The sequence below is a fragment of the Lotus japonicus genome, chromosome 3 (genome assembly GCF_012489685.1).
Source record: "Lotus japonicus ecotype B-129 chromosome 3, LjGifu_v1.2".
Taxonomy (NCBI): domain Eukaryota; kingdom Viridiplantae; phylum Streptophyta; class Magnoliopsida; order Fabales; family Fabaceae; genus Lotus; species Lotus japonicus.
Window position 1 is genome coordinate 15,868,009 of NC_080043.1, and position 27,018 is coordinate 15,895,026.

Sequence of the window (27,018 nt, forward strand, 5' to 3'; positions counted from 1 at the left end):
TATTTTATTTTTCAATTTTTTCTATTAGTGTCGCTATTGATATTGACGATTTCTATTTTTTATACTGGTATCGTCACTGCCATTGAAGATTTCAATTTTTTATTTTGTTTTTCATAAAATCTACAATGACATTGGCGATTTCAATGAATTAGTATATGGCCACATGACAAAAGACGAAAAAGACAGAAAAAAATTGAGAGAGTGCAAAAGAAAATATATTGAAAACATGATTTAGTATTTTTAAATAAGGAAAGGAAGTTTCAAGAAAAAAAAAGGAAAGGAAGAAAATTTAAAAAAAAAGAACAAACGAAATGAATGGTGATAAGATGACAAAAAGAACGGAAAGGTGAGAAAGATGAGAAAGGAAGAACCAATGAAAAAAAAACTTCATAACATTTGAAATCTCCAATGTCATTGTAGATTTCACGAAAAAAAATTGAAATCTTCAATAGCAGTGGCGATACCAGTAGTAAAAAAATGAAATAAAATAAAATCTCCAATGTTAATGGCGACACTTGTTAAAAAAAATAAAAAATTCATGTGTAGCCAATAACAGTGGCGATTTCATAAGAATCAATTTTTTTTAAGAAAATCGCCAACGCCAGTGACGATTTATACTAGATTCGTAAATAATTCAAAACTTGCACTAGATTGGTAAATAAGTTTGAAAACTACACCAATGATGTAAAAAAGTCCAAAATGCCATCATGCTGCTCCATGTTTATTTTTTTTAAGGTATGTTGCTTCATGTTTTAATGTTTGATAAATGTACAAATGAAAATACATAATTAGATGTTTGTCTAACCATTTTTTATGTTAAATTATTCTTGTAATTTCGATTTGGGTATGATGAAGGTTCACAAGTTTTTTTTTTCGGTACATCGAAAAACTACAAGTTTTCCCAATAATGTGGTTGTGTAAAAAAGTTTGTGCTATTATTATATATAAATCAAATCATAGAAATAATATATATAAATTTTAAATATTTAATAAGATTTTACTATGTTATTATATCATAATTATATGCCATCCATCATTTCCTCTTAATTAATATGGTCATCACATGGGGGAAGGAAGAGATTTGCAGGATGAAGGGTCAGGGTTCAAACCATGACGAAGGAATTAATTTAGCAATAATTAACAACTAACATTGGGCAATAAAAAAAAGTATGGTCATCACATGTTTTTGCCAAAATATATTGTTCTTCATTTTTTTTCATTTGTTAATTGTTACCATGTAATGACTTGAATAAAATTAAAAGTAATTGTCTTCGTTTGGTTGCTTTTACATGATGCCACTCAAGTTAATGTGTATCGCTACTAATGCCATCTTGCAACTTCTCCTGGGTGTCCGAGGTGTTCTCATGGATTGGAGAATAATTTACATTGTCTTCGAGATTGTCCTCATGCTAGGGAAGTGTGGCTTCATTTTAGTGCGCTATCTTGGCCTGGTTTTACCTCGACGTCGATCTATGTCTGTGTTCAAACTCAGATTCGCGACTCTCATGCTCCTCTTTTTCTCGCGGTGATTTGGAGATTATGGCGGAGGCAGAATGAGATGGCGTTGGGCGGCGTTGGACAATTCAGTTTGTGTGTGAGGCGATCATAAGCGACTTGGCCGATTATGGTAGATGGCTTGGGTGTGGATATTTTTTGGACCAGATTCCTCATGCTAGTATCCGTCGAATGCCACCTTCAAGCGGGTTTGTGTCCTTGATGGTTGATGGAGCATACAACAACATTAATCAACGTATGTGCATGGGGGGCCTTGTTCGTGATTCTATAGGGGCTTGGCTTGGAGGCTTCTATGTAGGAGTTGCTGGGGGGTGACCCCTTTTATGTGGAGATTCAAGCTTTAGTGAGGGGGTTGAAATATCTTTGGAAGAATAAGTGGAGAAAGGTGAGTTGCGGTGTGGATTGCCTTGAGTTAGTCCAAGCTCTTGAGCATAATATATGATTTTTATCAGTATGAGATTGCATTAATGGATATCCATCTTCTTCTTTCACGTCAGTGGGATGTCAGTATTTGTCATGTCCCTCGGGAATGTTATGAACCTGCAGATTGTGTAGCAAGTCTTGGAGCAAGCCTGCAATGTGTTGTGGTGGAGCTGGTGGATCCCCATGATGTTGTTTTGTCTCTTCTTCAGAAGGACCTGGATTTTGTTTAGCTTTGTAGTATAATTATCCTACTTAAAAAAAAGTCAGTTCTAAAAAAAACACACATATATCAGCTTCAATATTAAAAACGTCTGCAAGCTTATGTGTGGATTTTACTGTGGAATTTGGGAAGAGATAAAATGATAATAGTCGTTAAGAGAGTAAACTAAATTTCTATCCTTTCAAAGAAGCTCAAAATTAAGGAAACTTACTCTATACGTACAATATAATGTTGCCACTTAACTATTTAGTATTTATGGTTAGTTATAGTGTTATACCCTTTTTTAAAATAAAAAGGAGAAAATTATTTATGCACGAAATCCAATCGAATTTGGAAGGCTACGCCTACAACCACAGGGGTCAGTGGGCACAGTACAGTAAGAGTGACATAAAAGCAAAAGGGTACACGAAATGCTTTGTAGATCAATCACAAACGAGGCTGCCACTAAAACCTACCACTTCTCTGCAGCCATGACTAGACCCCACATCAAGAACCACTTATATAATTACTTGTAAAAAGAATGATTCTTTCAAACTTCTCTTTCCCTTCCATCCCATTTCCACTCATCAAACAGTGTAAAAACTAAAATCTACTGTTTGAGAGAGGGGAGTTAAGACATAGGCCTCGTACACCAGAGCCTTTCCCCAATAAATAATGTCGATTACAAGGATAAAAAGTTGCCATAATGACCTACTCTAAGGTATGTCTAATGATACCCAAACAGGACTCGTTTTGATTGGTTGAAAATCATTGCAAGTGTTGAAGCTCAATAATCACGATACAGGTTGTAGCTGTTTATCTTGTGAACCATCTTCATAGCAACACTGAGAGCAGTCAAGGGACAAGGCAAACAAAGGGAAGGCAATTCATGAAAGAGGAGGAGGAGACCTCTCTTTTCTTTTACCAGTCACAGAAGTGGTGTTGTTGTTGTTTTCGTTGTTGTTGTTCTCGCCGACTTGTGAATCCAAGCTATGAATACCATTTGCAAATACATGTGGAATGTGGGAGTGATTATTTTGAGAAGTTTGGACAGCATTAGAAACAGAATCAACAGCATCAGGGGCACTTGGCCGTGTAATGCAGAGCCAAGATCTCAAAGACTCGTAGCTAGTTCCCGGCGCTATAGGCACATGCCATGATCCCTTTTCCGATTCCTGAAACACCAAAGTTCAGAAGCAGTTCTCAAGAAACAAAATAGTTCTGAAAAATACGAATCTCCAATCAAATGCCAAAGGGTCAAAAGCACTAGGCTGTAACACAGAACACTAGCACATTCTCAGCAAGAACAGTAGCATAACAGCTGCAAATAAATGTCATGTACATACAAAAAATTACCTGGATAATCAATGAATATGATGGTGGCATTTGAAATTTCAAGTTCTTCCCCTTAACAAAAGTGTAGTGAACCTGTAGATAAAGAAAGCAAGTTTCCTTGTCACAAAAATAACAACATGCCATAAAATTCTTGAATGGCCTACAAATCAGATTTGGAACTAGTACTATAAAGGCTCTATCAAAGAGAAACAAGTACTCCTACATCTTCCAAAGAATGTAGATGAGTAAAAGTGCTCAAACCAAGTTACAGTGTTATGATACAGGACATGCAGGGATGTAATAAAATCTGAAAACACAAATTAATGGGCAAGAAATTTCCCATGGCGAACTCTGTCCATATGAAATTTAGAGCTGGCAACAACTCATTCATGATGCTAAAATATCCAATCTCAGAAATAAGAACTAACTTACTTGATGTCTTTCTTTCCACTGGTTAAAAAAATTGCTTCCTAGGAGTTCAAATATGTGATCTCGCATTTCATCATTTGTTACAAGCAAGCATCTGAGTTTTACAGCAGCATACAACCAATACCTGGAAATCAAAAGATTAATACAAGTGCATAAAACAAAAGGTCACCAAAAAAAAGTTTGTATGCAGTAAAATGGGAATAATGTAATGGGGGTCTATGTAATAGTAATAGAAAGATTCAAGGCGAAATTACCTAGGTTTAGTCTGAAATGCCCCCCTAACATCTCTTTTCAGGTAAACTATGTTAAAAAGGATCTTACTTAAATGTAAATTAGATTCTTAAGTCCAATTTGGGTGTCATGCAACTTTTTATACATTGTGGCAGGTTGATCCATAAGTAAAGTAGTATTCTGGACATGAATGCCTATGATGAACCATCAAGGCTTATATTCAAGGTAGTCAAAATGGGGATTTTACATTCAATGGGTAAGGTGAGTGAAAATTGTAAACCGAATCGTAAGATTTTACAAATTTCATGTATATATGAGTGTCAGGACACGCACAAATAAAGTGGAAAAAAAAACCTTTAAATCCCTAAAAATACTGAAAAAAATCCGCACTCAAATCATAATCCATATTCGATAAGAATAAGATGCACAAGCCATAAAGTAGTAAAAACTTCAGTGCTCCAAACCAAACACAAGATATCTAGTTTTCAATAAGTTAGAACTTACAGTACAGCCATCAAACTTAAGCACCAAAACTAAATCATTATATTCTAATTCTGTAACACTGATGTCTAATCTAACAGATGTGCCATGTTATAATCTTAATTCATAAGGATTCATCATTTGATCAAAATCCTCATTCCATCAACTTCAACATCCAAAATTTCCATATCACCGTTACCATCACCAACGTCCTCTCCAACTTGGTCTTGAACCAAGTTCTTCATCTTCATTTGGATCATAAAGTCCAAGTTGTCCACATCCAAACCTTCAATATCTAATCATCATTTTCCACGATTCAATCATCCTCAATAAAACATCATCAGCATGCAAAAGCTTGTTGAGTTGTTTGTCTAATCTTCAGCAAAGATATTCCATAGGTATCATGGATTCCAGCCGCTGCCACCGACACCCAGCCACTGCGAGACCTCCAACGAGCTCTAGCCACTGTGCGACCTCAGTCAAGCACTACCAAGCTTCAGACAACTTCTCCGGCGTCCTCCGGCCTCCTTCTTCCTTCTCCCTCCTTCTCCTTCTTCCTCCTTTTCCTTCTTCCTAGTTCCTCCTCCTTCTTCAGCATAGCGGCCATAGCGCTACACGCTATAGCGCTATAGCGTTTTTTGTGCTTGCGCCGCTATGCTACACTATCCGCCATTAACAACCCTGGTCTGGAGCAATTTTAATTAACTTTTACAATTTCGGTATCCCTTTATGCAACATGAATTAGGAAAAAATGTACAGTCAAAGTAAAGAAACAGTCCAACAGTTCAAGAAACAATATTATCATCCTAAGATGAAGACATAAGCAAAGCTTAACACATCAATTTTTGCAATTTACCAATCATCATTGGATCCATTTGGTGTTGTATACAGCACACCGTTATTCATCCACTCCTCTACCAGTTTTCTGGTGGAAGGATTTTCCATCAGCCCTCTCAAGCGCTTGTTATGCAGGATAACTAACGGCCATTTTTTCCCACTCCGATTGTACAGTTCATTCACAACATCGTGAAGCTGCATAATTATATAATCGACATCCAAACATGATTAGTTGCATATATGATAAAGTTCACTTAAAATACCAGAGAATGAATGTGCATAACTCCTTTCCACAGTTAAGGTAAAGGAAAAGGGGCCCTGTAAATGGGCATCCAACCTGATGAGTGCTAAATCCACCATCAGCAAAATTTTGCTGGTAGAGCCCAACATTTGCACCATCCACAATAGCTTCATAATGAGCATGTTTTTCTAGCCATCCCTTGTGGTTGCCAAAAAGAGAACAAACGAGAGAGCATCAAAACCAAGCTACTACAATAACTTGAAGAATAATGCTAACAAGTAACAACACAATCCTTTTTAAAACACCATCTATTATTGGTCCTTTCTCTAGCAAGTCAACACACTCTTTAGAAAATAATTTATGTAGAAAGTAACTAAATTAATCTTTCGTAAATAAAAAGCAAAAAAAACCAAGCTTTTTCCACTAGGTGAGGACAACTACGTGAGTGAAACAAAGCCATAATGCTGCCATGCATCAAATTCACCGGTGAATTTTATTCACCTTTGAATCTCTCTCAATGTTTGTTCTATAGTTTTCCATGGTCTATCTACTCTCAACCAGTATCTATTCACCATTTCTCACCAGTGCTTCTATGGATCTTCTTCACACATTTCAAAACCACCTAAAATATGACTACCAATCTGCCATTTTTTCTACAATCTAACCTATACCAACTTTCTCTGTAATGCTTGTATTCCTAATTCTACTCATTGGACATAACATTCTTATTTCTGAGACACTAATCATTTAGATAATAAGCCAATCACTGAAAACATATTGAAAAGAGTACAATAACTAACATCTAAAACAAAATTGTTTCAATTCACTACCTGAAATTCACTGAAATTTGCCTTGACCTCTCGCTCCACCGCCAAGGCAGCAATAGACTTGCCAAACTTCTCCATCTCCTCATCATCAATATCCACACAAGCCAATTGCTCACCACAGCCACCACAAACTCCATCACCATCAACACCCGTTCTGCACACAACCCAATCCCCATTCCCAACCCAACCAAGACCATGCCACCCTCCCACATTCCTCAAAACCCCCTCTTTCACCCTCCCACCATCCAAACCCACCTCACCAACCTTTCCGGCCTCCCCGCTCCGAAACCACTCCTCGATAACCGCCGCGGTTGACTCCCCGACGCACCTCACCGCACTCCTCAGCTTGTGTAAATACTCATAAACCTTCTCCCCTCTCCCCCTCTTCACACTGACCTTCAAAAGCGCGGCGAGTTCCGGTTCCTCCAAACAAACCCCAACCCCCTTCATATGCTCCTCCACCTCATACGCCCTATCATCATCAAGGCTCTCGCAGAAGCAGAACAATGCCGGGTCATAGGTCCGCAGCCTCGGGGCAACATTATACTTCCCCACATTCTTCGCGAGCTCGAAGGCGTAACCACCATCCCCCTTGGCCGCGGCGAGCCTGGCGACGGTGGCGATGGAGGCCTCGTTAGGGGTGATGCCGAGGGCGGTCATGCGGTCGAAAATGCGGAAGCCGTGTTCCAAGGCGAGGGTTTTGAGCGAGGGTTCGGCGGCGACGGCGTGGGAACAGAGGTAGAGGAGGGTGTTGAAGTGGTGGTGGGTGATGCGGGTGTTGTTGGAAACGGCGTCGTCGTAGAGGGAGATCGCGGTGGTTAAGTCTTTGGACTTGGAGCAGGAATTGAGCTCGAACTGGAACTTCGCCTCTGGGGTTTGCTTCCCTTTTTTCTTCTTCATTGCCACCGCCGCCGCCGCTTTTGAGCGCATTGGTGTGTCCATCGCGGCCGTGACTGGCCAGCGCCGGAGCGGTGCGACGCGGCGCGCTGCGGAGACGGCGGCCTGAGATGGAGACTGGAGAGTGTCGTGAGGGTGAGAGTCTGAGAGAGTTGAACTTTCGTTTGAAATCATCAAACGGCAGCGTATCTTTAACTTCATGCCTTGGCTTATTTGAGCCGTTAGATGTATCGTACGGTTCAGATCCTCACGATTGAGGAGATGGCAGGAGAGGATCCGGATTCAACTATAAGGGTTTGTTTCTTTTTTCTTTTTTACGGTAAGACAAACTTGCACTAGAAATTATTCGGAAGAATATTCGAGAAAATACATGATTAAATACACGAGGGCGCACAATGAAACCAAGACTCTTCCCCATGATCCAGAGAATACTTTACAAGCACATGAGCTCCACTATTTGCTTGTCTAAAAACATGAACAAATGCAACAAAACCAAAACTAGATACAAGCTTCTTTTATTTCAGCAGCCACTGTAACACCCCGATTTCGGTGGTGTCATTTTAGTAACCAAAGATAAAATAAAGCGGAAAAAGCAGGTATATTTTTTTTTCGTTTTCTTTTTAAATAAAAAGACTTGTCGAATTTAAAGACTCAACCCAATCGCGATTAACAGCGACTAACATACAATAAAAGCACAGCCCTTGCTGCAATCAAAATCATCGTCACGAGTGTCCTCAAGTGACGGAAAGTAACATCTAGTAACTAAAAGTATTGCCCAACGACAAACAAGTACAACCCATAGATAGAGTCATAAGTTTTATAAGTACAGTCTTCCAAGAAAGTAAGTCAGCCCAAAACGGCCTCCAAAAAGACTTCCTACGTCCGACTACTCCATGCGATTCCCATCTACGGAGAACCACACCGAAAAGCAATCTGTCGGAAACTACCCTGTCCCAAAAGTACAAATGACGAATCAGAGCTATGACCCTAACACCCAACCTTAGTAGGCTCTAAACACCCATACCCTATACTTCCATCATCGATCATCGACCCTCATCTGGTCATTCATTCAGTCCGGGTCCTCGTCGAAAGCTTCAGTAATAGTCATCACGCTCCTGGTCCTCCTCGAGTGACGAATCATCACGAATCGACTGACGGACGCCTGGCAGCAGGCCGACCGCCCAAATACAAACATGCAACCAAAGCCAAGGCGCTAGGGTCAACTCACGGAATACAATAGATATACAAACAACATGTGATAAAGGGGGTATATACTTATATAGGTTATCAGTTGCCTATCTTAAGGTATATACTTAGCATGTTATCAAGGCTCTAATAAACAATTCGATATCTGCTATCTCAACAGTTCAATAAACAATTACTCAACAATTCAATAAGGGTGCATGTATGCATGCAATGTCAACTCAAAAGATGATCCCAACAAATAGGCATGTCAAGTCGATCCAACCCATCGGGTTGAACATACGGACTCGCACACGCAACTCCCACAATTAGGCATGTCAAGTCGATCCAACCCATCGGGTTTGAACATACGGACTCGCACACGCAACAAATGACAACGCCAAGTCGGTTCACTCAAAAGAGTCGAACATACGGACGTTGCGCGTGTCCAATGACTATCGCCGAATCGATCCAATCCATCGGGTTGAACATACGGATCCGCGCGAGTCGAAAGGTTATCACTGAATCGATCCAATCCCTCGGATTGAACATACAGATTCACGCGAGTTAAAATGACAATCGCTGAATCGATCAAATCCATCGAATTGAACATACAGACTCACGCGTGCCTGAGTGACTACCGCCGAATCGATCCAATCCATCGGATTGAATATACGGATCCGCGCGTGTCAATAATTATTGCCGAATCGGCCCAACCCGACGGGTTTGGACATACGGATTCGCGCCGCAATGTCGAAGATACACTTGGTGTTCTTCGTGAAGGCCCAGTCTTTTGACCGTCCCAAACCCCAAACGTATGTATAATGCAATATGGTTAACCAAACATCGAATCGTCCTCACACGTACGAGTTTAACCACAAATCTCAATTTAAAAGTATCCGAAGGTCAAAGTCGTCTTTGCGACTAGGCTGTGAAAAGCCGGAGTACATATTGCACTCAGTGACATTTCCATGGTCACTATGGTTCATCCCCGTGACGACCATCAAATCATCTCAAGTTCAAGGCTTTACGACTGTTTCCCGTTTTTCACATTCATTTCCAACTCTTAAATTTTCCTAAAGGTCTTGTTAATTAATCAAAGCATTTCAAGTTGAGTTAATCAAGTTATGATGTTTATTATCGAAATCCAAGTTCCATAAGTTCTAAAGTTCCAAACTCCAACTATTCAAAGTTTCCCAAATCCCCCAAATATAATCCCCGGGAAAAGTCTAAGTATTCAAAGAGGGCTAGATCTCAGACCTCAGGTCAGGACCTGCCTAGGGTTTCCTCTCAACCCGAAAGATCAACAAAACCAACTCAAATGTCCTACGCTCCGCAATCGCGTCAACACGCACAATTCCATATCAATTCAACAATATTCAGCTCTAAAGAGCGGTGCGACAATAATACGGTGCGGGAATCATAAGACAGAAATCAGTAAACGGCCGAAGCCTCTCAGAAAACGGAGACACACGTCTCATATAAGTTCACTCGGCCGAAGCCTCCAGAAAACATTTTCCAATTCACAGCGATAAACAATATCCAAGCAATATTCAATATCAAGCAATACTCAAGTCGAAGTTATCGACGCCTACAATACAAATAGCTAGTAAGTAAGTTGCCCTAACCTCGAATGTTCCAGTCTCGCGGTGTAGGTCTCCCTCACAAGCTTGTTCAGTCAACCCCAAAGTTTCCACAATTGAACCTTTGAGCAAACAAAGCAATAATGAATCAACACAAGTCGATACAGTCGAAGCAATCCTAACTAATGTTCAACAAAGCTCAAGAAGCTTCAGAGTACAACATTTAGGCACGAATGGAAGGGCTTTCCCCGAATGGATGAGTTTTGACTCGATTCAAGTTTTGTACAAAAACACTTTATTCGATAAAACATCCATAACTCGAGCTACAGAACTCAGAATGACACGAAACCAAAGCCAAAATTTCGACAACGGAGAGAGCTACGCTATAACTCAGATCATACAGACCCAAAAATTATTTTTGGACACGGTACCATGGCATATAAGTTTCGGCCACTATCAAAATAGGGCTTCCCGAACTTTTTCTTCGATCTAATTTAATTCATAAGTATTCTTAGGCGATATCTAGGCCAGGGAATCTCTCAGAAAAATTATCGGGTCGAAAACTGTCGCAAGGGTATTTTGGTCAATATTTTTAGCTCAGAATTTCAAAATTGGAATTTCGAAAAACAAATTGGATGGGGACGTTACCAACGACGTTTATAACAACTAATCCTACTAGCGCTAAGCTAAGTCGAGAGTTTTCAGCCTAAAGGATGAAACTTTGGCTCAAAATGGGTTTTTCAAGCAGAATTGAAATTCGGCGGCATTTCGGCGATATTCGGCAAAATGTAATCTGCTAAACATGTTCTTGGGCATGCAGGGAATAAGTTTAGACACTTAAATCAAGTTATTTGGACAGTTTTACAAAAAGCTCAAAACTTTGAGCACAGAAAGACATAGAGAAAAGCGACAGAATTGACGATCAGAAGTAAGGAATAGCATTTATACCTCGAGGTCTACGCGTAGCAACGAACGGTGCAACGATCAGGCAAGAAACGACGAAAATCACTTCTCCTCCTTCCTCCTTGGTGCTCGCGGGTTTGGGTGAAGGGAATGGTGAGGATTTTTGAAAATTTTTCATTTTCTTGATATTTATAGGTTTTGGAAAATGCGGAAAAATGAAAATTTCGCGATTCCGATTTTTCCTGCGCATTCCTCCGTGAATTCTAAGATAGGTTATGGCGACAGAATTTCAGAACTCAAAACAGGTTTCTTGGAATTAAGGCAACGATCCAAAGTCGTTGTAAATCTATTTTACCCGAAAAGTTACTTTTTGCAGTGGGTGTCGGATGAGAAAACTTCATTCTGAAGAAAGATTGGAAACATCAAGAGAAATGGGTGTACGCGTGTGGAATCTTCATTTGAAGCTCCGAATAGAAAAAGTCTTCATTGTCGGTTGAACCGGTTCGCCCGGTTCAACACCGGTTCGGACGGTTCAACAACGGTTTTTCTCCCAGGCGGTTCTGTGAGTGTTTTGGACCGGACAGGGGTTCGGTTCCCGGTTCATCCGGTCGAACCGGCCGGTCCGGTCCGGTTTTTATAACCATGATATTGATGATAATTTTAACATGGAAGGGTAAAATGAATTTTATTGTTGGACATTGGTAAGTCAGTTTTTTCCTCCTCTTTATCCTATTTTAGTTTTTAAATCTAGAAGGCAACACTACACCAAAAATGGTCTTTAACAGCGGTTCAAAATTGCCTTTTACAGCGGTTTTCTGTGGTCCAAAACCGCTGTAGATCTCGCCGCTGTAAAAGCCTTAACAGCGGTTCTAACCGCTGTAAAAGACGCTTATTTACAGCGGTTGATTTAATAAAACCGCTGTAAATACAGACCTACAACAGCGGTTATTCTAGAGAACCGCTGTACTTGATTCTTCTTTTACAGCGGTTTCAGCCGGTAACCGCTGTAATTGATGATATATATTAAAGCGGTTCCTCCACGTAACCGCTGTAATTTGTTTTTTTTTTGTTGGATTGTCATTTCTCCAGGACAAAACACAATTTTATAAACTGCTCACTAGATTGCATCAATTTTCAGCTATTGTGACTCCCTGACAACACAATGAAATATGATTAAACAATCAATTGAAGAAAGATTGAAAGACAAACCTCAGGTCCAATCATGTCAATAATCTGGCACAATATATCCTCAAAAAGCACAGGTTCTTGAGCCATGCACTCCATTCGATGCAATTGCTCCTCATAAAAAAATTGCAGTTCATTTCGTGTCAAAACTCCATTTCCATCCAAATCAATGCACTTGAACCTGACCATGACAAGTTAAAGTGAGTCAAAGTCAGACATAGCTAATAAGAGTCAACCACAAAGGTCAATTTATAAATGCTGGCCTAAGGGTGAGCTTTGTGGGCAAGGTGAAAAATAAAGGGTAGTGGAAAAAGGTAGAAAGCTTTTAAAAAAAAATCAAAAACAAAAAAATAAATTGTGCAATTTCCCTACAATCATTCCAGGTACCAACCAGCCCAAAGTTAAAATTCAATCCATCATTCCTGTCCTATTTCTCAGCTGTGCCTTTTCTTGACACTGCTATTGAGTATAATACCCTACGACACAAAGCTTGCAATATCACCGTCCTTGAAAGGAAAGACTTTGGATGTGTTTGGAACTATTTGAAAAACAGTTATTTGAAAAAATAAAACTCTTCCGTTGGATTGTTTATACCGTGCTAATATAAAAACAGTTTTTCTATTTTGACGTTTTCTTGATTTTGTACTTTGAAGTCACAGGAAACATGGGAAACAATTCATGAAAAACTTTCTCATCAATGGTAAAACTGAAAATAATATGCAAATTGTTGTTACCTACTTTTGTCTCTTTCAACAACTGTTATAAAAACAACAATTTTAGTACATCATACATGAAAATTGTTATTTCTAAAAATTGAAACTCTGGTCTGTTTTGAATAGGTGAAGTTTCAGCACCATGCCTTTGAGACTTGAGTATGCATATGTGAAGTCCAAAATCCAAATCAAATATGTCATGAACCAATTATCCCAAGAGCTTAAGCTATTGGGTAATGGTTTTATATTATATTTCTAACACGCCCCCTCACACAAGAGCCCATTAGGCTTGAAGCGTGGAGAATGCGGTGGGCTGCCTGCCATGGGCTGAAATTCAACTTTTTATTAGAATAATGGAGGCAACAAGGATCAAACTCTAGACTACTTATCAAAGAGGCTCTGATACCATGTCATGAACAAACTATCCCAAAAGCTACAGTTGTTGAGTGAAGAACATATGAATGGTTTTATATTATATTTCTAAATTCTAACAAAAGAAAACATGATATCTACGTGGTTAACATAATGAATCATCATCATATTTGCATCTTAGACATCAACTAATCCGGTGACATCTTATCAAGAAGGGTGAGAGGATAACAAATGAAACGGAAAAATGAATGAGAAAAAGTTACCAATACTCAAGACTCGGCTCAGATGATTTATCCTCTTCTGACAGTATGAAATAAACAAAATCTTCATAACCCATCTTTCCCTCAACCTTACTAGTAAACCTTCTTGCAACCTGTGATTATATTTAACTGAGTCAAAATCAGTATCTTCAACAAATAATCTGATAAGTCATGAAAAAAAGTGTACAGACATTGTATGTCTATTAGAAGGGGCAGGGTTGGAGGCTTGGATTGTCCGTGGCTGAATACCGCTATTTATCAAATATCAAGACAAGCAGTACATAATATTATATCCACACAAACCTGAGAAAATATTCTATCGACAATTCGATAGGTGAGCGCATGGTTACCATATCTGATAAGATTCTCTTTGTCTATCAAGAAATCGTGATCTGTATCCAGCTCCCAAAACTTGCAGTATATAACATAGAAGTGCTCGTAAGAGAAGTACCTGCAAACAATATTTAAGGGAAGGTATAAAAGATCACTGCATTTTGATATAAATATATTTAATTCATTTGAATAAGAAACCAAAATCATTTTTTGAAGTTAATGGTAATGACATTTTCACAATATATCTACCTCAAAACCTTGTTGATGTCTTCTTCTTCATCAGCATGCAGCATTGCATCAATTATATTTCCACGCTTCAGCTCCCTCAGGGTAAGACGACCATTTGCAGATCTATTAATGTAGTAATATATTCTATATGAATATATTACTATCAAAATATGATGGTTTTGAAGGTTTTTCATTTTTCATTATGACATAAAAAGTAGTCACTTAACAGTAATAATGATCCTAATCACAACTCAAAATCTTGAGGATGAATAACCATAAAACTCACCTAAAATCACAACGCAGTGAAGACAAATAATGGAGAACTTGGAATCTAATTAGGTAATTTGTCAATTCCTATAATTGAAGGCTCTAGTATTATTTTTTCATCTAGTGCTGGTACCCCACAACCACAAAGAGAACAAGAAAAAGACAACAAAACATAACACACTTAAGTTAAACAGTTGCTATTTTATTTGCATATTCTTAGAACATGTTAAACAAGTTGCCGACACTTATTTCCCGAACCTACCCTGTTTCTGCAGCTAGTGAGGCTTGGTTCCAAGCCTTTCAATATTTATCATCCATTGCTTTATTCACCTTTCAAACCTCACACTTTATCTCACTCTTCTGAGTGTGTGTGTGTGTCCCCTTTCTCATCATCATGATTCATAACCAATATCTTTTACTGCATAAACTACTCCCTCCTCCATCCGGTCTGTGGTTTTGCTATTTACCCCTATGCTATTGCAACTTTCCCCCATGCCCCCCACATAGAAGATTTCAGTGAATGATTTGAAGCTACTTAATTGATATTTGAACTGATACTCTTAGCTGTAAAGCCAAAATTGAAGCTACCTAATTGATATTCATAACCAAACACAGTGTGAATAGAACAAACAAAAGATTAATAGCATAGAGTATGGAGAAAATTTCAGGAAATTTCAACAGCAGCAAAACCAACTCAGACCCTAGGCTGCAGTTACAAAAATGAAGAACATCATAGCATCAGATCAAAGTATTACCTTATGAGGAAGAGGAAAATTGCTTGTGGAGAGGATTGAGGAACAATGGAAGGTTGATAATGAGAGCAGGGCAACAACCGTGCAGGAAGCGACCCAAAAAAAGAGAGGCAGAGGCGGCGGAAGGGATGGAGGCGGCGGCGGCAAGGACGGCGGAGGCAGGAGGTGGCGAGGGCTTTGAGAGAAGTAGCAGGTCGAGAATAGTCGTGAGGTAGCAGAGTGGTGAAAGATGTAACTGGTAAAAAATAAGGGTTTGCAGTTACAGATGTAATTTTACAAAATCAATAAATAAAATAATACTTATATTTAAAAAACGAATACACTAACAAAAACCGTGTAACAGCCCAGTGGTAAGGACTCATTATATTTTCTGTGGTGCCCTGGGTTCGAATCCCATGCAGAACATATTTTGAACCATTTATTAAAGAAATCAACTAACTTTTATACTAATACTATAAATTGTACAAATATATCATAAAGTGAATCTAGCCTAGTGGAAAGACTATTGTGTTTTTCTTAAGGGAACGTGGGTTCGATCCCATACAAAACCTGAATTTTGGATTTTTATTATTTACGTTAATTTTACAGCGGTTAGTTTCATAAACGCTGTAAATAGTGGAACCTATTTTTTACAGCGGTTCAGTATATAAACCGCTATAAAATCCTATTACCGCCCCGTGTTTTTGTTTTTACAGCGCCTTCTAAGAGAACCGCTGTTAAAAGGTAATGCTTTTACAGCGGTTAGTTTAATAAAACGCTGCAATAGCCCATCATCCGCTCCGTGTTTATGTTATTACAGCGGCTGCCACCTAAACCGCTGTAAAAGGGGCGCTGTAAAAGCCCTTTTCTGGTGTAGTGCAACTAATCTATTATTATTTTAATATTTATAGTTGCAGGTTTAAACTTAATTGTTAAATTGTTGTAGTAGATTGAATACGTCTATCTATCTTCGTCTTCAGTAAGTTAAATGCTTTTTTTAAATCGAATTTCATGTTATTATACAATATATAATGTGATTTATGTCTTTGATTTTTAATTGTAAGCTGGAGTAATTAATTCCTTTCCATTTACAATGCTCAGGTCCAAGAAAAAATAGAGGAGTTTTCCTTGAGGAATAGATTGGATCAACTAGACATCATTTTGCTGATTTATTATCAATTTTTTATATCATTCATTGCGAAACTGTGTAGAACCTCAAATTATTTTCATAATGGAGTTGTTCTTATTTGATGGTTTATTCAATAGAATCCCAGTGCATGATTTAATCTATACAGGTGTATGTTCTTCTATTCATGGCAACCGTTTAAATATTTTGGTCAATTGGTGTAAATTTATGTCTTTTTAAAAGTCGTCGTCATATTATTGCACTGATTTATACTTATTTATTTGTTTATAAAGTATGAATTGATTGATATATGGTGAAAAATCTAGTACATATATTAAAACAGAATCACTCCAAGAGGTTTTTAGCTGATGTGTCAGCTCCTCAAATATTTAACAATATTTTATTCCCCCACCCTGAATAAACTTCAATATTTTATTCTCCCACTCATTATTTTATTAGAGTTTATTCCCCCCTCCCCTTATTTTATTATATTTTATTCCACACACCCTCTCTCTTCTCTCTCCCACTAACTTCTCCGTTTTGTTTTCTCTCTCTCCCACTACTCCTCTCATAAAACCCGCCACCTGTACTGCCCAATTATTTGTGTGCATTCCCACTCCCCCTCTTGAAAATCCATCAACCGCCCACCTCTCCCACTCAGTGAAAATCCTTCCTCAACAAGCTCCTTGATTCACTCATCTACTCAAATTTCAAATTTCAAATTTGAAACAACTCAGATTTCCCAATACAACTCCTCACATACCCATAAACAGAAAGAAACCTTCAACCAACAAACAACACACATATTCTTCTTCTTTCTTCTTCTTCTCCTAATTGTTATTCCGATTCCCAATTTCTGTAACCTAGATTTTCTCCTCTCTCCCTCTCTCTCTCTCTCTCTCTCATCAACATCATCTTCCATCGCCTATCAAATTAGGGTTCCTTCTTTCTTCTTCTTCCAAATTCCATGGACTCTAAGGATGATATGCACGATGCCAACGATGTGGAGTCCTTCGACGACGATTTCTACAGTGGCGACGCGGAGGAAGCTCCCTTGGACTACTACAGCGACTACGACGACGACGCCGATGATTACTTCAACGACCTTCTCCACCGCCGCCGTTGACGCCGTTTCTCCCTTCGAACCCCAATCCACCCCTCCCCCTCTCGATGCCCCTCCTGTGCCCCCTTGATCTCCGATCCCGCAGGTCCCTCCGCAAGAAATTATCCTCCTCTTCCTTCAACAGAACCCAGGCATGCATCTCCTTTTCTCTCAACCTTTCTTTTTGGTTTTTCATGATCTTTTATGCGACACGTTTTGATTTTTTATTTCTATTTCTTTTGGGTTCTTTCAGATTCAGAATACATTGGCTGTTTGAGCTACCACTTCAGATAACGAGAGGGAGAAGAAACGCGATTCTGTTTCTATACTGGTGCAATTTTCGGCCGATTTTTGAGTGTCGGGCCAATTTTTAGGGTTTTGGGCCGATTTTTGAGTTTTTGGTTGACTTTCAAGTTTATGGCCGATTTTAGGATTTTTAGCCGAGATTAATTTTTTTTACTGAATTTAGATAGGGTTAAGGGAGAGATGAAGAATTTGAAATTCCTCATATTTTGAGGTGATTTCAATTACCCTAAATCCTATTGAGTAAAATACCTCATTTAATTACTAGTAATTTGAGAATTCTCCACATTAGATATCCAAACAAGGTATTTTAATTGAAAGGATTTGAAATACCCTCTAAAATTACATTCCCCTCAAATATTCCCCCATCCAAACACAACCTTAGGGATTTTGTTTTTCAAGAATTGATTTTTGGATTCTTTTTCTCTTCTTCATGAATTTATCATTTATGCTTTCCCCTTTATCCATCCCTGAAAGCTTTTTCAATCGGGGGCGCTTCAAATCCAAAGACAACTGCACCGCCTTTAAGGGTCTTCCATTCTATTGCTGCGCCCTCACGTTTACACCGTTTGAGTATCCTGTTTGTACACCTGATGGCAGCGTTTTCGATGTTATGTCAGTATCTCTTCTATGCTATACTCTGCTTAGTTATTCTTATTATGCAGTTTGCTTGATTTGATAACTTTATTTTGCACTTTGGCTTCAGGAATATCACTCCTTATGTTATCAAATATGGTAAACATCCTGTCACCGGAGCTCCGTCCGGATCTCATTCCACTCAATTTCCACAAGAATTCAGAAGGTACTTTGCCAACAATCACTATGTGTTTTGCTGGAATTATTTTTAATCTTTGGATTGAGATTTTACTTCATCACAATATCTTTGAATTATTTTGCTGTAATGTGTTTTACAATTTTTTCTTTCTCTGTGTATTGTGTATTGGCTTATTTTATAATAACATGGGCATTTGGAAGAGCTTACAGCTTAGTATTAGTTTTTGGCCAGTTCATTTTCTTATCTATTTCAGATTCTAATTCTCTCCTCACTCAACATAAAATGTGTTTTAATGTTTGTATTATAGATAGTTAGAAAGATTTGAATAAGCATGTGATCTATTTCTATGATTGTAGTTGCCGTAACAGGAATCCATAAGATTGTTTATCATTACTAATTTCTTTTTTTTTTGCTAATATTTTGTCAATTGATTGCTTTAAAGAAGTCAATTTCTGAGACTGAGCATGCAAGGGAGTCAATTTCTGTTTGTGGAGAAAAAGATAGGCTATTTATGAATCTATACATTCCTACTGCCTTCTCTCCTCCCCAGGTGACATTATAGCCTTTTACTTCATAATCAAAATGCACCCCTTCCAATTCTAGCTGCTTATTGTTTTTCAAAGTATTGCTTTCAAGTTCAAATTTATTTGCACTCTTACCCACTCTCCCCTGTTAGGCTGTTACCCACTTCCACTAAAAAGAATTCAAACTTATAATTAAAGAAGAGAAACCCTTTAGTTTATGATTCAGACTCACTTTTTTTTTGCATCTTCTATCTGCAGGGTTCCTCTCTACATGGCTGTTTCTGAATACTTAAGAATTCACCATCTAACTGCATATTGCAGCTTATCTTTTGTAGACTTATTGAGTAAAATATAATTGAAATTATATACAGCTAAAAAGTTGAAATTATCTAATTTGGGTGTGTGTTTTTGTATGATATAGTTGTGGTATTCGCCAGATTCACCACGTCGACCATGGCAGACGCCACCGTGCTCTCCTCAGCTGGATACCGCCACGACGCTGTTTGGGACTGGCTGTTGTGTTTTCACGACACAGTAAACCAAGTACTATTACACTATCCACTGTCACTGCTTTTATTTTATTTTAATTTCATTTTTCTTTTGTGGTTAATTATTCCACAGAAAAAACCACCTTTTAAGAGCAATTTCATGACTGCTAAGAATGTTAAAAGGTTTTGACTTTTGAAATAAGCACTATAATTGGTATGTTTTCATATGATTTCAAAGTCATGTTTATTTACTTTAGGACAAATGCTCTTTTGGCAATACTAAATGATTAATATGATTTCATACCCATGTATCTTACGCTCCTTTAATTTTCTCCCATTGAGTGTGATTGAAAGATGGATAAAGGAACGGAAGCTCAATGTTATCAGAATGAAAATAAGAGCTTAGAGGAATGCATATGATGGTTGAAAGAAGAATATGTGAGAAAAACTTTTTCATTCTGATATATGCTTTTTGTTTGCATATATAATAGTGCCAAAGATTTATATGTAGTGATTGACATGTTATATTATAATATGTATTTGTATATATTTTTTAAAGTATATAAGATATATGGCCTATGATTTATATGCTTTTTGCTTCTCTGCAATAATCCAGGTAGTTCCACATGAGAAATAGAGGGAGTTGGGTTTTGTGTTCAGGTTCACAGCTACCACCCCAAGAGCATGTTTTGTTGTGAGTTGACTTGGGACACAGCTTTTTCCTCTTCCCAAACGAGGAATTTTTTGTGTTCTTGAATGTTTTAAGAGTTCATATTTTGTATGTGAAAGAGAAGAGAAAGACAAAGCAACATAACAACCAATGTTTAATCACATCTGAAAGAGCAAGAGAAATAGCTAGATAGTGAATATATTAAGAGCAATTGTTGTGGGTGTTTTGATTTTTTAAGCTATGGGTGTATGCATATGCTGACACCTTTGAATGCATAGGAGATGATTAAAGGTAACTTTGTAATTATGAACCATGGTGAAACTTTAATGTCGGATGAGAATATTTGGCATTATTCTAATAATATATACATATATATATATATATATATATATATATATATATATATATATATATATATGTATCCTATGACTACAACAAAAGAGATGTGGATGGAGTGTTACATGTAAATTGCCAAGGGGAAAATTATGTTAATATATAAAATTACACTTGCATCTAAATGACCTACAAAGAAAATTGAGATAAATGAGTGGTACTAACTTCTCAGGAATCCACTATGGGTATCGAGTCATTATGTTCTCATTTCTTAACTATACAATGCTTTGATTATAATTAACTAAGTCAATAACTGTTCCCATTTCTCAATCATAATACAAAGCTTATTATCAACGAAAGAGAAATGTACATAGTGTTTTACTTTTCCAAGAAAATTATAATCTTTTAGTAAGGCAATCACCACTATATTTCATTCACTTATGCGTCACTTTAGGTGTATGTTGGATTCTAAGTTTAGAATCTATATATACTTTATAAAAGAGAATCACTAGAAGAGAGACTCTGCTGATGTGTCGCTCTCAGATTAATTCTCTTCAATGAAGGCCTTACTCAGCCAAAAATTTTGCCCTTCACCGCCCTAACTCCGCCCTAACTGTCCAATCTAATTTCTTCCTTTAACATTTCAAAATTAAATAATATATTATTGGCATTAAACCCTAATCCTATATAGTATATTATTATTTTTATTGATAGTTTAAAATATATTATTGGCATTAATAAAAATATAAGAATAAATAAAGTAATTTTATGAATAAATATATATAATTATAACTAATTTTAAGTAAAAATATGCTACACAAGAATAAAAGATCTTATAAATATCTAAATTAATATGATTAGATTAAAATTAGTTATTAAAAAATATAACACAAGAACTAATATTTACAAGAAATTTCTTTAGTGTTTACATTTATTATTTTTAATAATTTGAGGGTAAATACATATAAAAGTATTGAAATTTGATACTAAAAATATGCCTTGCAGAGAATAGAAAGTATTAATATATATAAGCAAAATTTACCGTGCACGGGTAAGAACATTCTATGAGAAAATATAGGTAAAAGTTGTGTGAAATTTTGCGGGTTGTGTGATATTTTTTATAGTTTTGTTTTGTTGAAAGCCCATATTTTTTTTTCTCTCTTAATTCTGGCATCTAAAAAAATCGGCAAATATTGATTTTAGTATATCAATTTTGTTTTGAATCTTTGTTTTGGTAACAAGAGCAAAATCAACCATGCACAAGTAAGAACATTTTACATAAAAATTAAACTCAATCATTTATACGCCACATGTGCAAAATTAGTTAAATTGGTGTATGAGTACGGAAGACTATAATTGTGTGTCCAAATTTATGTTTTTTGAATATTAATAGTGTGTCTATACTTGGTTAAATTGGTGTATGAGTATGATTGTTTTTTTATAATCAAAGTATTCACTGATGTATCAAATACAATAGTGAACTTCGCCGTGCAGCGCACGGGCAAAAAACTCTAGTACATGATACATCAATTGAGTGACAGCAATCTTTATTGGTTTACAAGACTCGTATAAAACTAAAAAATTGTTCATGGGAAAGCCATAAATTGGACGTTTGCATTTGGCTGTCTTGGTTGTGACTAGACACATGTTGGGAGACACCAGCTTGACCTTGCACGCCGGCAAGAACTAAACAATGGCGTTAGTCGTTATGACTTGCGGTTTTCATTTTGTTTAATTCTTATCAAATCATTTTCATTTTTAGTTTTTTATTTGGTTAGCATTTATCAAATTTATTAGTCTAGTGCACCTAACTTTCCCGTGCTTTTAAATTAAAGCACAATTACTTACAAATTTCACTCAAATGGTATATGTTTGCTTTTTTTAAGTAAAGTTTAAGATTAAATCTTGTAAATCTTGTGAATGGAAAAAAATTCTTACTAGCAGAGTTAGTTCCATCACAATGTGATATTCCTGCTCCAAACATAATCGTCGTCACCTGTGTGACAAGGCTATTCAGCACTAAAAAATTGAAGCACAATTTGTCCTCTAAACCAAAAGAAAGGTCAAACAGAAAAAACAAAGTACTAGCAGCATTCCTAAGAAACTTTAGCTGACTCCTAAACTAACAAATTCCTTCCATTTTCAAAAACAGAGTTAGTTTCATCATAATGTAATGTTTCTGCCTCGAACATGATTGTCACCTGTGACGCAGCTATTCAGCACTAAAAAATTGAAGCACAATTTGTCCTCAAAACCAGAAGAAAGTTCAAACAGAAAAAAAAAGTACTAGCAGCAGTCCTAAGAAACTTGAGCTGACTCCTAAACCAACAAATTCCTTCTATTTTCAAAAGCACAAATCCATCTGCATTGACCCCTTCACCCATAATGCAGTCTCTTTGTGACTTAAGACTTCTAAAATCAGGTTTACATTTAAAACACCCTAAATATGACAAATTATGTGTAGACAATTCAATCCAATTCTTAATTAATCTCACCCTGCAGTTCCATATATAACACCACTCAACAATGTTCACAACATTCAATTCCAAACTCCAAACACACACAATGCCTCACACTGTTATGTCAACACTTCTATTACTCTTGTTATTGTACTCATTCTCAACATTGCTCAATGTAGAATCAACCACCACAACCATCAATGTGTGGCCCAAACCAAGAAACCTCACCTGGGCCCCACCACACCAAGCCACACTCCTCTCCCCCACATTCACAATCACCGTCGCCACCCCTCACCGCAACCACCACCTCTCCGCCGCCGTAACCCGCTACACAAACCTCATCAAAACAGAACACCACCGCCCACTAGTCCCCATAGCAGCCAACCTCTCCGCCGACATCCCGCCGCTGCAGTCCCTCACAATCACCGTCACATACCCCGATACACCCCTCCAGCACGGCGTCGACGAGTCCTACACGCTGACTGTCAACGCTCCGGTGGCGACGCTGACAGCGGCGACGGCATGGGGCGCGATGCGGGGGCTGGAGACGCTATCCCAGATTACCTGGGGAGATCCGACGCGCGTGGCGGTGGGAGTGCGTGTGTGGGACGCGCCGCTGTACGGGCACCGCGGCGTGATGTTAGACACGTCGAGGAACTACTTTCCGGTGAAGGATGTGATGAGGTTGGTGGAGGCGATGGGGATGAACAAGGTGAACGTGTTGCACTGGCATGTGACGGACTCGCAGTCTTTTCCGCTGGTGGTTCATTCGGAGCCGGGGCTGGCGGAGAACGGAGCTTACGGGCCTGACATGGTGTATACGCCGGCGGATGTCAAGGCGGTTGTGGAGTTTGGGATGGATCGTGGAGTTCGCGTCATGCCGGAGATTGACTCGCCTGGTAAGTCAACTTATGGTAAATTTCAATAAATAAAAGCCAAAATATCTCATGTTATGAAAAGCTACTTATGTTACCACAATGTGTTGGTTCTACTAGGCATCTATATCTCTTGTAGCTTTTTAATTTTTGGTTCTTAGCACTATTATTATAGGTTTGAAGTGTTACATAAGCTTTAAGCAACTGATAGTAGATTTCGCTTCATTTGAATTCCTAGCCGTATTTATCTGGTATTATAACACCACATTATTTACATTTTTTATTTCCATAAAATAATAAAAGAAAACTAATAAAGTTCTGAATGATAGTTAAGTGGTAAAAACTAGGCGACATATGAGTTGGTTGAGGTAGGTCTAGAGATCAATTCCTGTAGGGTGCAATTTATCTTTTCGATGTATAAAAAAATCTCATAAAACAATAAAACAATTTGGATGAGAGAAAAATAATCAATTTTATGCTAAAAACTTCTAGCAAAAATATTTGGCAAAAAACTAGTTCTTAGATTTAAGAAGCAAGAGCTCCACATCACTACATCAGCACTCAAGTTCTTAATTCTTAGCCTATATACTTACTTCTAAGAGCCTAGTACAAGTTTAAATAAATTTTGAGAAAGACATATTTTTGGAAGAGATATGTAATAGTTTTTTAAACGGGTTAGTTAAAAAAAAGCTACTTATGTTATAAAAATGTTTAAAGTGTTGGCAACCAGCAAAACTTTCATCTAATCAAATTTATTGTTTTTTATTTCTTTTCTTTTCATTCCTATGAAAAGCTACTTATGTTAAAAAAAATATTTAACTTGTGTTGGCCTCTCGAATCACATTTCTTTATTTCCCCCCTTCCTCAGACCTTTGCCAAAAGCAAAAATACAGATGTTTGCGACTCATTTTCGTAGAAGTTAGAGAGATTAGTTTTACTCTAGTTTTCAACGGTTAGAGACACTAGTTTCACTTTACTTTTCAACTCATTTGTACTATAATCAATTTTACCAAAATTAACTGTGACAAACACTGATCCAACCACACACTTAGTTAATAAGACAAACTTTGTCTGTTAGGAGCCAGTCATTTGTTTTAATTTCCAATTTAAAAAAAATATTCTCTTGTCTCCTCTAATTGATTGTGTTTTCCTTAACATGATAAACCATTACAAAGTGATGGTTCTAGGAATTATGGTGATTGGTGTTAAAATGAAATTTATGGTGGCAAAGCATAAGGGGTCTTGACTGCAGCTGAACATTAGAATGTGAAATTCTTGGAAATTAGAACCTCACACACAAAGAAATAGAAAACTAAATATTGCAATCTTTCATTAGGTTTAGGCCTGCTAACAAATTAACTAGGCTTTTGTATGATGTTCAAGTTTAAAACATTGTTTCTGCAGTGTTAATCTATACTCTGATTGAAAAACATACCTTTCTTTTCCTCTTTCACATAATTTTGATTAAGAAGACAGTGGATCTTTGAATTATGATGATCACTAACAGATAAGAGCTGCATATTAACAGGGCATACAGGATCTTGGGCCTTATCCTACCCTGAGATTGTAACTTGTGCCAACATGTTCTGGTTGCCAGCTGAAGGTGAACCTCTTGCAGCAGAACCAGGAACAGGACATTTGAACCCTTTAATCCCCAAAACCTACCAAGTCCTAAACAATGTCATCCATGACGTGACCACATTGTTCCCAGAAACATTTTACCACGCCGGTGCTGACGAGGTAATCCCTGGTTGCTGGAAAGCTGATCCAACAATTCAGAAATATCTATCAAATGGCGGAACTCTCAACCAAATTCTTGAAGTTTTCATCAACAACACTCTCCCTTTCATCTTATCCCTCAACCGCACTGTTGTCTACTGGGAAGATGTTCTATTAAGCGACACGGTCCATGTTCCGTCCACAATTCTCCCCAAGGAGCATGTGATTCTGCAGACATGGAACAACGGACATGATAACACGAAACAGATTGTTTCTTCTGGATACCGCGCCATTGTGTCGTCAGCGGCCTTCTACTATCTGGATTGTGGGCATGGTGATTTCACTGGTAATAACAGTGCATATGATAACCAAACTGGGATTGACACAGGCAATGGTGGCTCTTGGTGTGGGCCTTTTAAAACATGGCAAACAATGTACAATTATGATATTGCATATGGGTTGAGTGAAGATGAAGCGAAATTGGTTTTGGGTGGGGAAGTGGCTTTGTGGTCAGAACAAGCTGATTCAACTGTTTTGGATTCAAGAATTTGGCCAAGAGCTTCTGCAATGGGTGAAGCACTGTGGTCGGGGAACCGGGATGAAAAGGGTGTGAAGAGATATGGAGAGGCTACTGATAGATTGAATGAATGGAGAAGCAGAATGGTAGCTAGAGGTATTGGGGCTGAGCCCATTCAGCCACTGTGGTGTGTTAAGAATCCTGGTATGTGCAACACGGCTCAGCCAATATAAAAAAAAAGGAGCTAATCAAGAAAACCTTCTTTTCTTTTTCTTTTGATTGACTCTTTAGTGTTTGAATGCTGTTTAGGCCTCCTCAAAACCTATTGTTCTGTTATGAGAAATTGTAGTTGTCAAAGAATATTCAATTGAACATATCTTGGCGTCAATTGATGTTGTAAGTTGCAGTATAATTAAAATTTCACCAAATGCTGCCTCAAGCAGTATATTGATAGATCAACATGATGATTGATGTTTGTGTTTGGAATCTTGGGTGTTTGCAAGGAGAGGAAGTTGAATTAGGACTAGTAATGAATTTGATTATTCTTTTAACTTCTCTGAATCATTATTCATTTTTATTTTGATCGATTAAACAACCACTGGCTACTAAATACTTCATTGTACATACTGTGAAATATCTAGAACAAATTCATGATAAGATAGCAAGTGGTGAAATTGGAGCTGAACTTTTAGGTCTGAATTTTGTCTGTGACATTGTAAGTTAAAACTAATTTGCAATTTGCAGCACTAGCAAAGGTCATTGCAAGTTTGACCTTTGATATGAAAGTGACTCTATCTGACCATAACAAAAAACCATTCAGAGAGTCAGAGATTATCAAATCTAAAAGGAAGAAAGAATCAAACTAGATTTCTGATTGTATTTTGCAATCAAAATTTGACCAAAAATCACTTGTAACTAAACAAGAACGATTGCAAGCTTTGAAATTTGGGTGACAG

The 27,018-nt window shown here is 37.6% G+C and overlaps 3 protein-coding genes and 1 long non-coding RNA gene across 6 annotated transcripts; 2 read left to right on the top strand and 2 right to left on the bottom strand.

Moving 5' to 3' along the window:
* Positions 1-2,461: 2,461 nt before the first annotated feature.
* LOC130745081 (proteinaceous RNase P 2-like) lies at positions 2,462-7,630 on the bottom strand. The gene is made up of 6 exons (XM_057597225.1): positions 6,521-7,630; positions 5,787-5,888; positions 5,469-5,644; positions 3,905-4,025; positions 3,494-3,565; positions 2,462-3,312 (listed from the first exon to the last, which is right to left on the bottom strand). Exons 1-6 carry the CDS (start codon positions 7,613-7,615, stop codon positions 3,025-3,027), a joined length of 1,854 nt encoding a protein of 617 aa, XP_057453208.1. The 5' UTR covers positions 7,616-7,630; the 3' UTR covers positions 2,462-3,024.
* A 140-nt stretch (positions 7,631-7,770) lies between these two features.
* LOC130745082 (serine/threonine protein phosphatase 2A regulatory subunit B''beta-like) lies at positions 7,771-14,382 on the bottom strand. 2 transcript variants are annotated; one of them, XM_057597226.1, is made up of 5 exons: positions 14,195-14,382; positions 13,916-14,063; positions 13,616-13,725; positions 12,292-12,448; positions 7,771-8,576 (listed from the first exon to the last, which is right to left on the bottom strand). In XM_057597226.1, the coding sequence occupies exons 1-5, from the start codon at positions 14,365-14,367 to the stop codon at positions 8,484-8,486; spliced, it is 681 nt and encodes a 226-aa protein (XP_057453209.1). In that variant the 5' UTR covers positions 14,368-14,382; the 3' UTR covers positions 7,771-8,483. The 2 variants fall into 2 exon arrangements, with proteins under 2 accessions (XP_057453209.1, XP_057453210.1); XM_057597227.1 differs by lacking the exon at positions 7,771-8,576 and adding an exon at positions 10,260-10,301.
* Positions 14,383-17,652: 3,270 nt separating this feature from the next.
* On the top strand, positions 17,653-20,499 carry LOC130747135 (uncharacterized). Of its 2 annotated transcripts, none has more exons than XR_009022326.1 (6): positions 17,653-18,317; positions 18,409-18,504; positions 18,920-19,027; positions 19,260-19,544; positions 19,832-19,927; positions 20,106-20,499. It is a non-coding gene; the product is annotated as an uncharacterized LOC130747135 (long non-coding RNA). The 2 variants fall into 2 exon arrangements; XR_009022327.1 differs by having other exon boundaries at positions 19,844-19,927.
* A 2,442-nt stretch (positions 20,500-22,941) lies between these two features.
* On the top strand, positions 22,942-26,548 carry LOC130748231 (beta-hexosaminidase 2). The gene is made up of 2 exons (XM_057601409.1): positions 22,942-23,850; positions 25,355-26,548. Exons 1-2 carry the CDS (start codon positions 23,019-23,021, stop codon positions 26,293-26,295), a joined length of 1,773 nt encoding a protein of 590 aa, XP_057457392.1. The 5' UTR covers positions 22,942-23,018; the 3' UTR covers positions 26,296-26,548.
* Positions 26,549-27,018: the final 470 nt, after the last annotated feature.

Coding starts and splice junctions, on each gene's coding strand:
- LOC130745081 (XM_057597225.1), bottom strand. CDS start 7,615: ATGAAGTTAAAGATACGCTGCCGTTTGATGATTTCAAACGAAAGTTCA. Junction 4,026..5,468: donor AATGGATCCAATGATGATTG/GTAAATTGCAAA, acceptor TTTGATTTCCAG/GTATTGGTTGTATGCTGCTG. Junction 3,313..3,493: donor CATATTCATTGATTATCCAG/GTAATTTTTTGT, acceptor TTGGTGTTTCAG/GAATCGGAAAAGGGATCATG.
- LOC130745082 (XM_057597226.1), bottom strand. CDS start 14,367: ATGAAAAACCTTCAAAACCATCATATTTTGATAGTAATATATTCATAT. Junction 14,064..14,194: donor GACATCAACAAGGTTTTGAG/GTAGATATATTG, acceptor TATTGTTTGCAG/GTACTTCTCTTACGAGCACT. Junction 8,577..12,291: donor TTGACATGATTGGACCTGAG/GTTTGTCTTTCA, acceptor GCCTGCTGCCAG/GCGTCCGTCAGTCGATTCGT.
- LOC130748231 (XM_057601409.1), top strand. CDS start 23,019: ATGTTCACAACATTCAATTCCAAACTCCAAACACACACAATGCCTCAC. Junction 23,851..25,354: donor GCCGGAGATTGACTCGCCTG/GTAAGTCAACTT, acceptor GCATATTAACAG/GGCATACAGGATCTTGGGCC.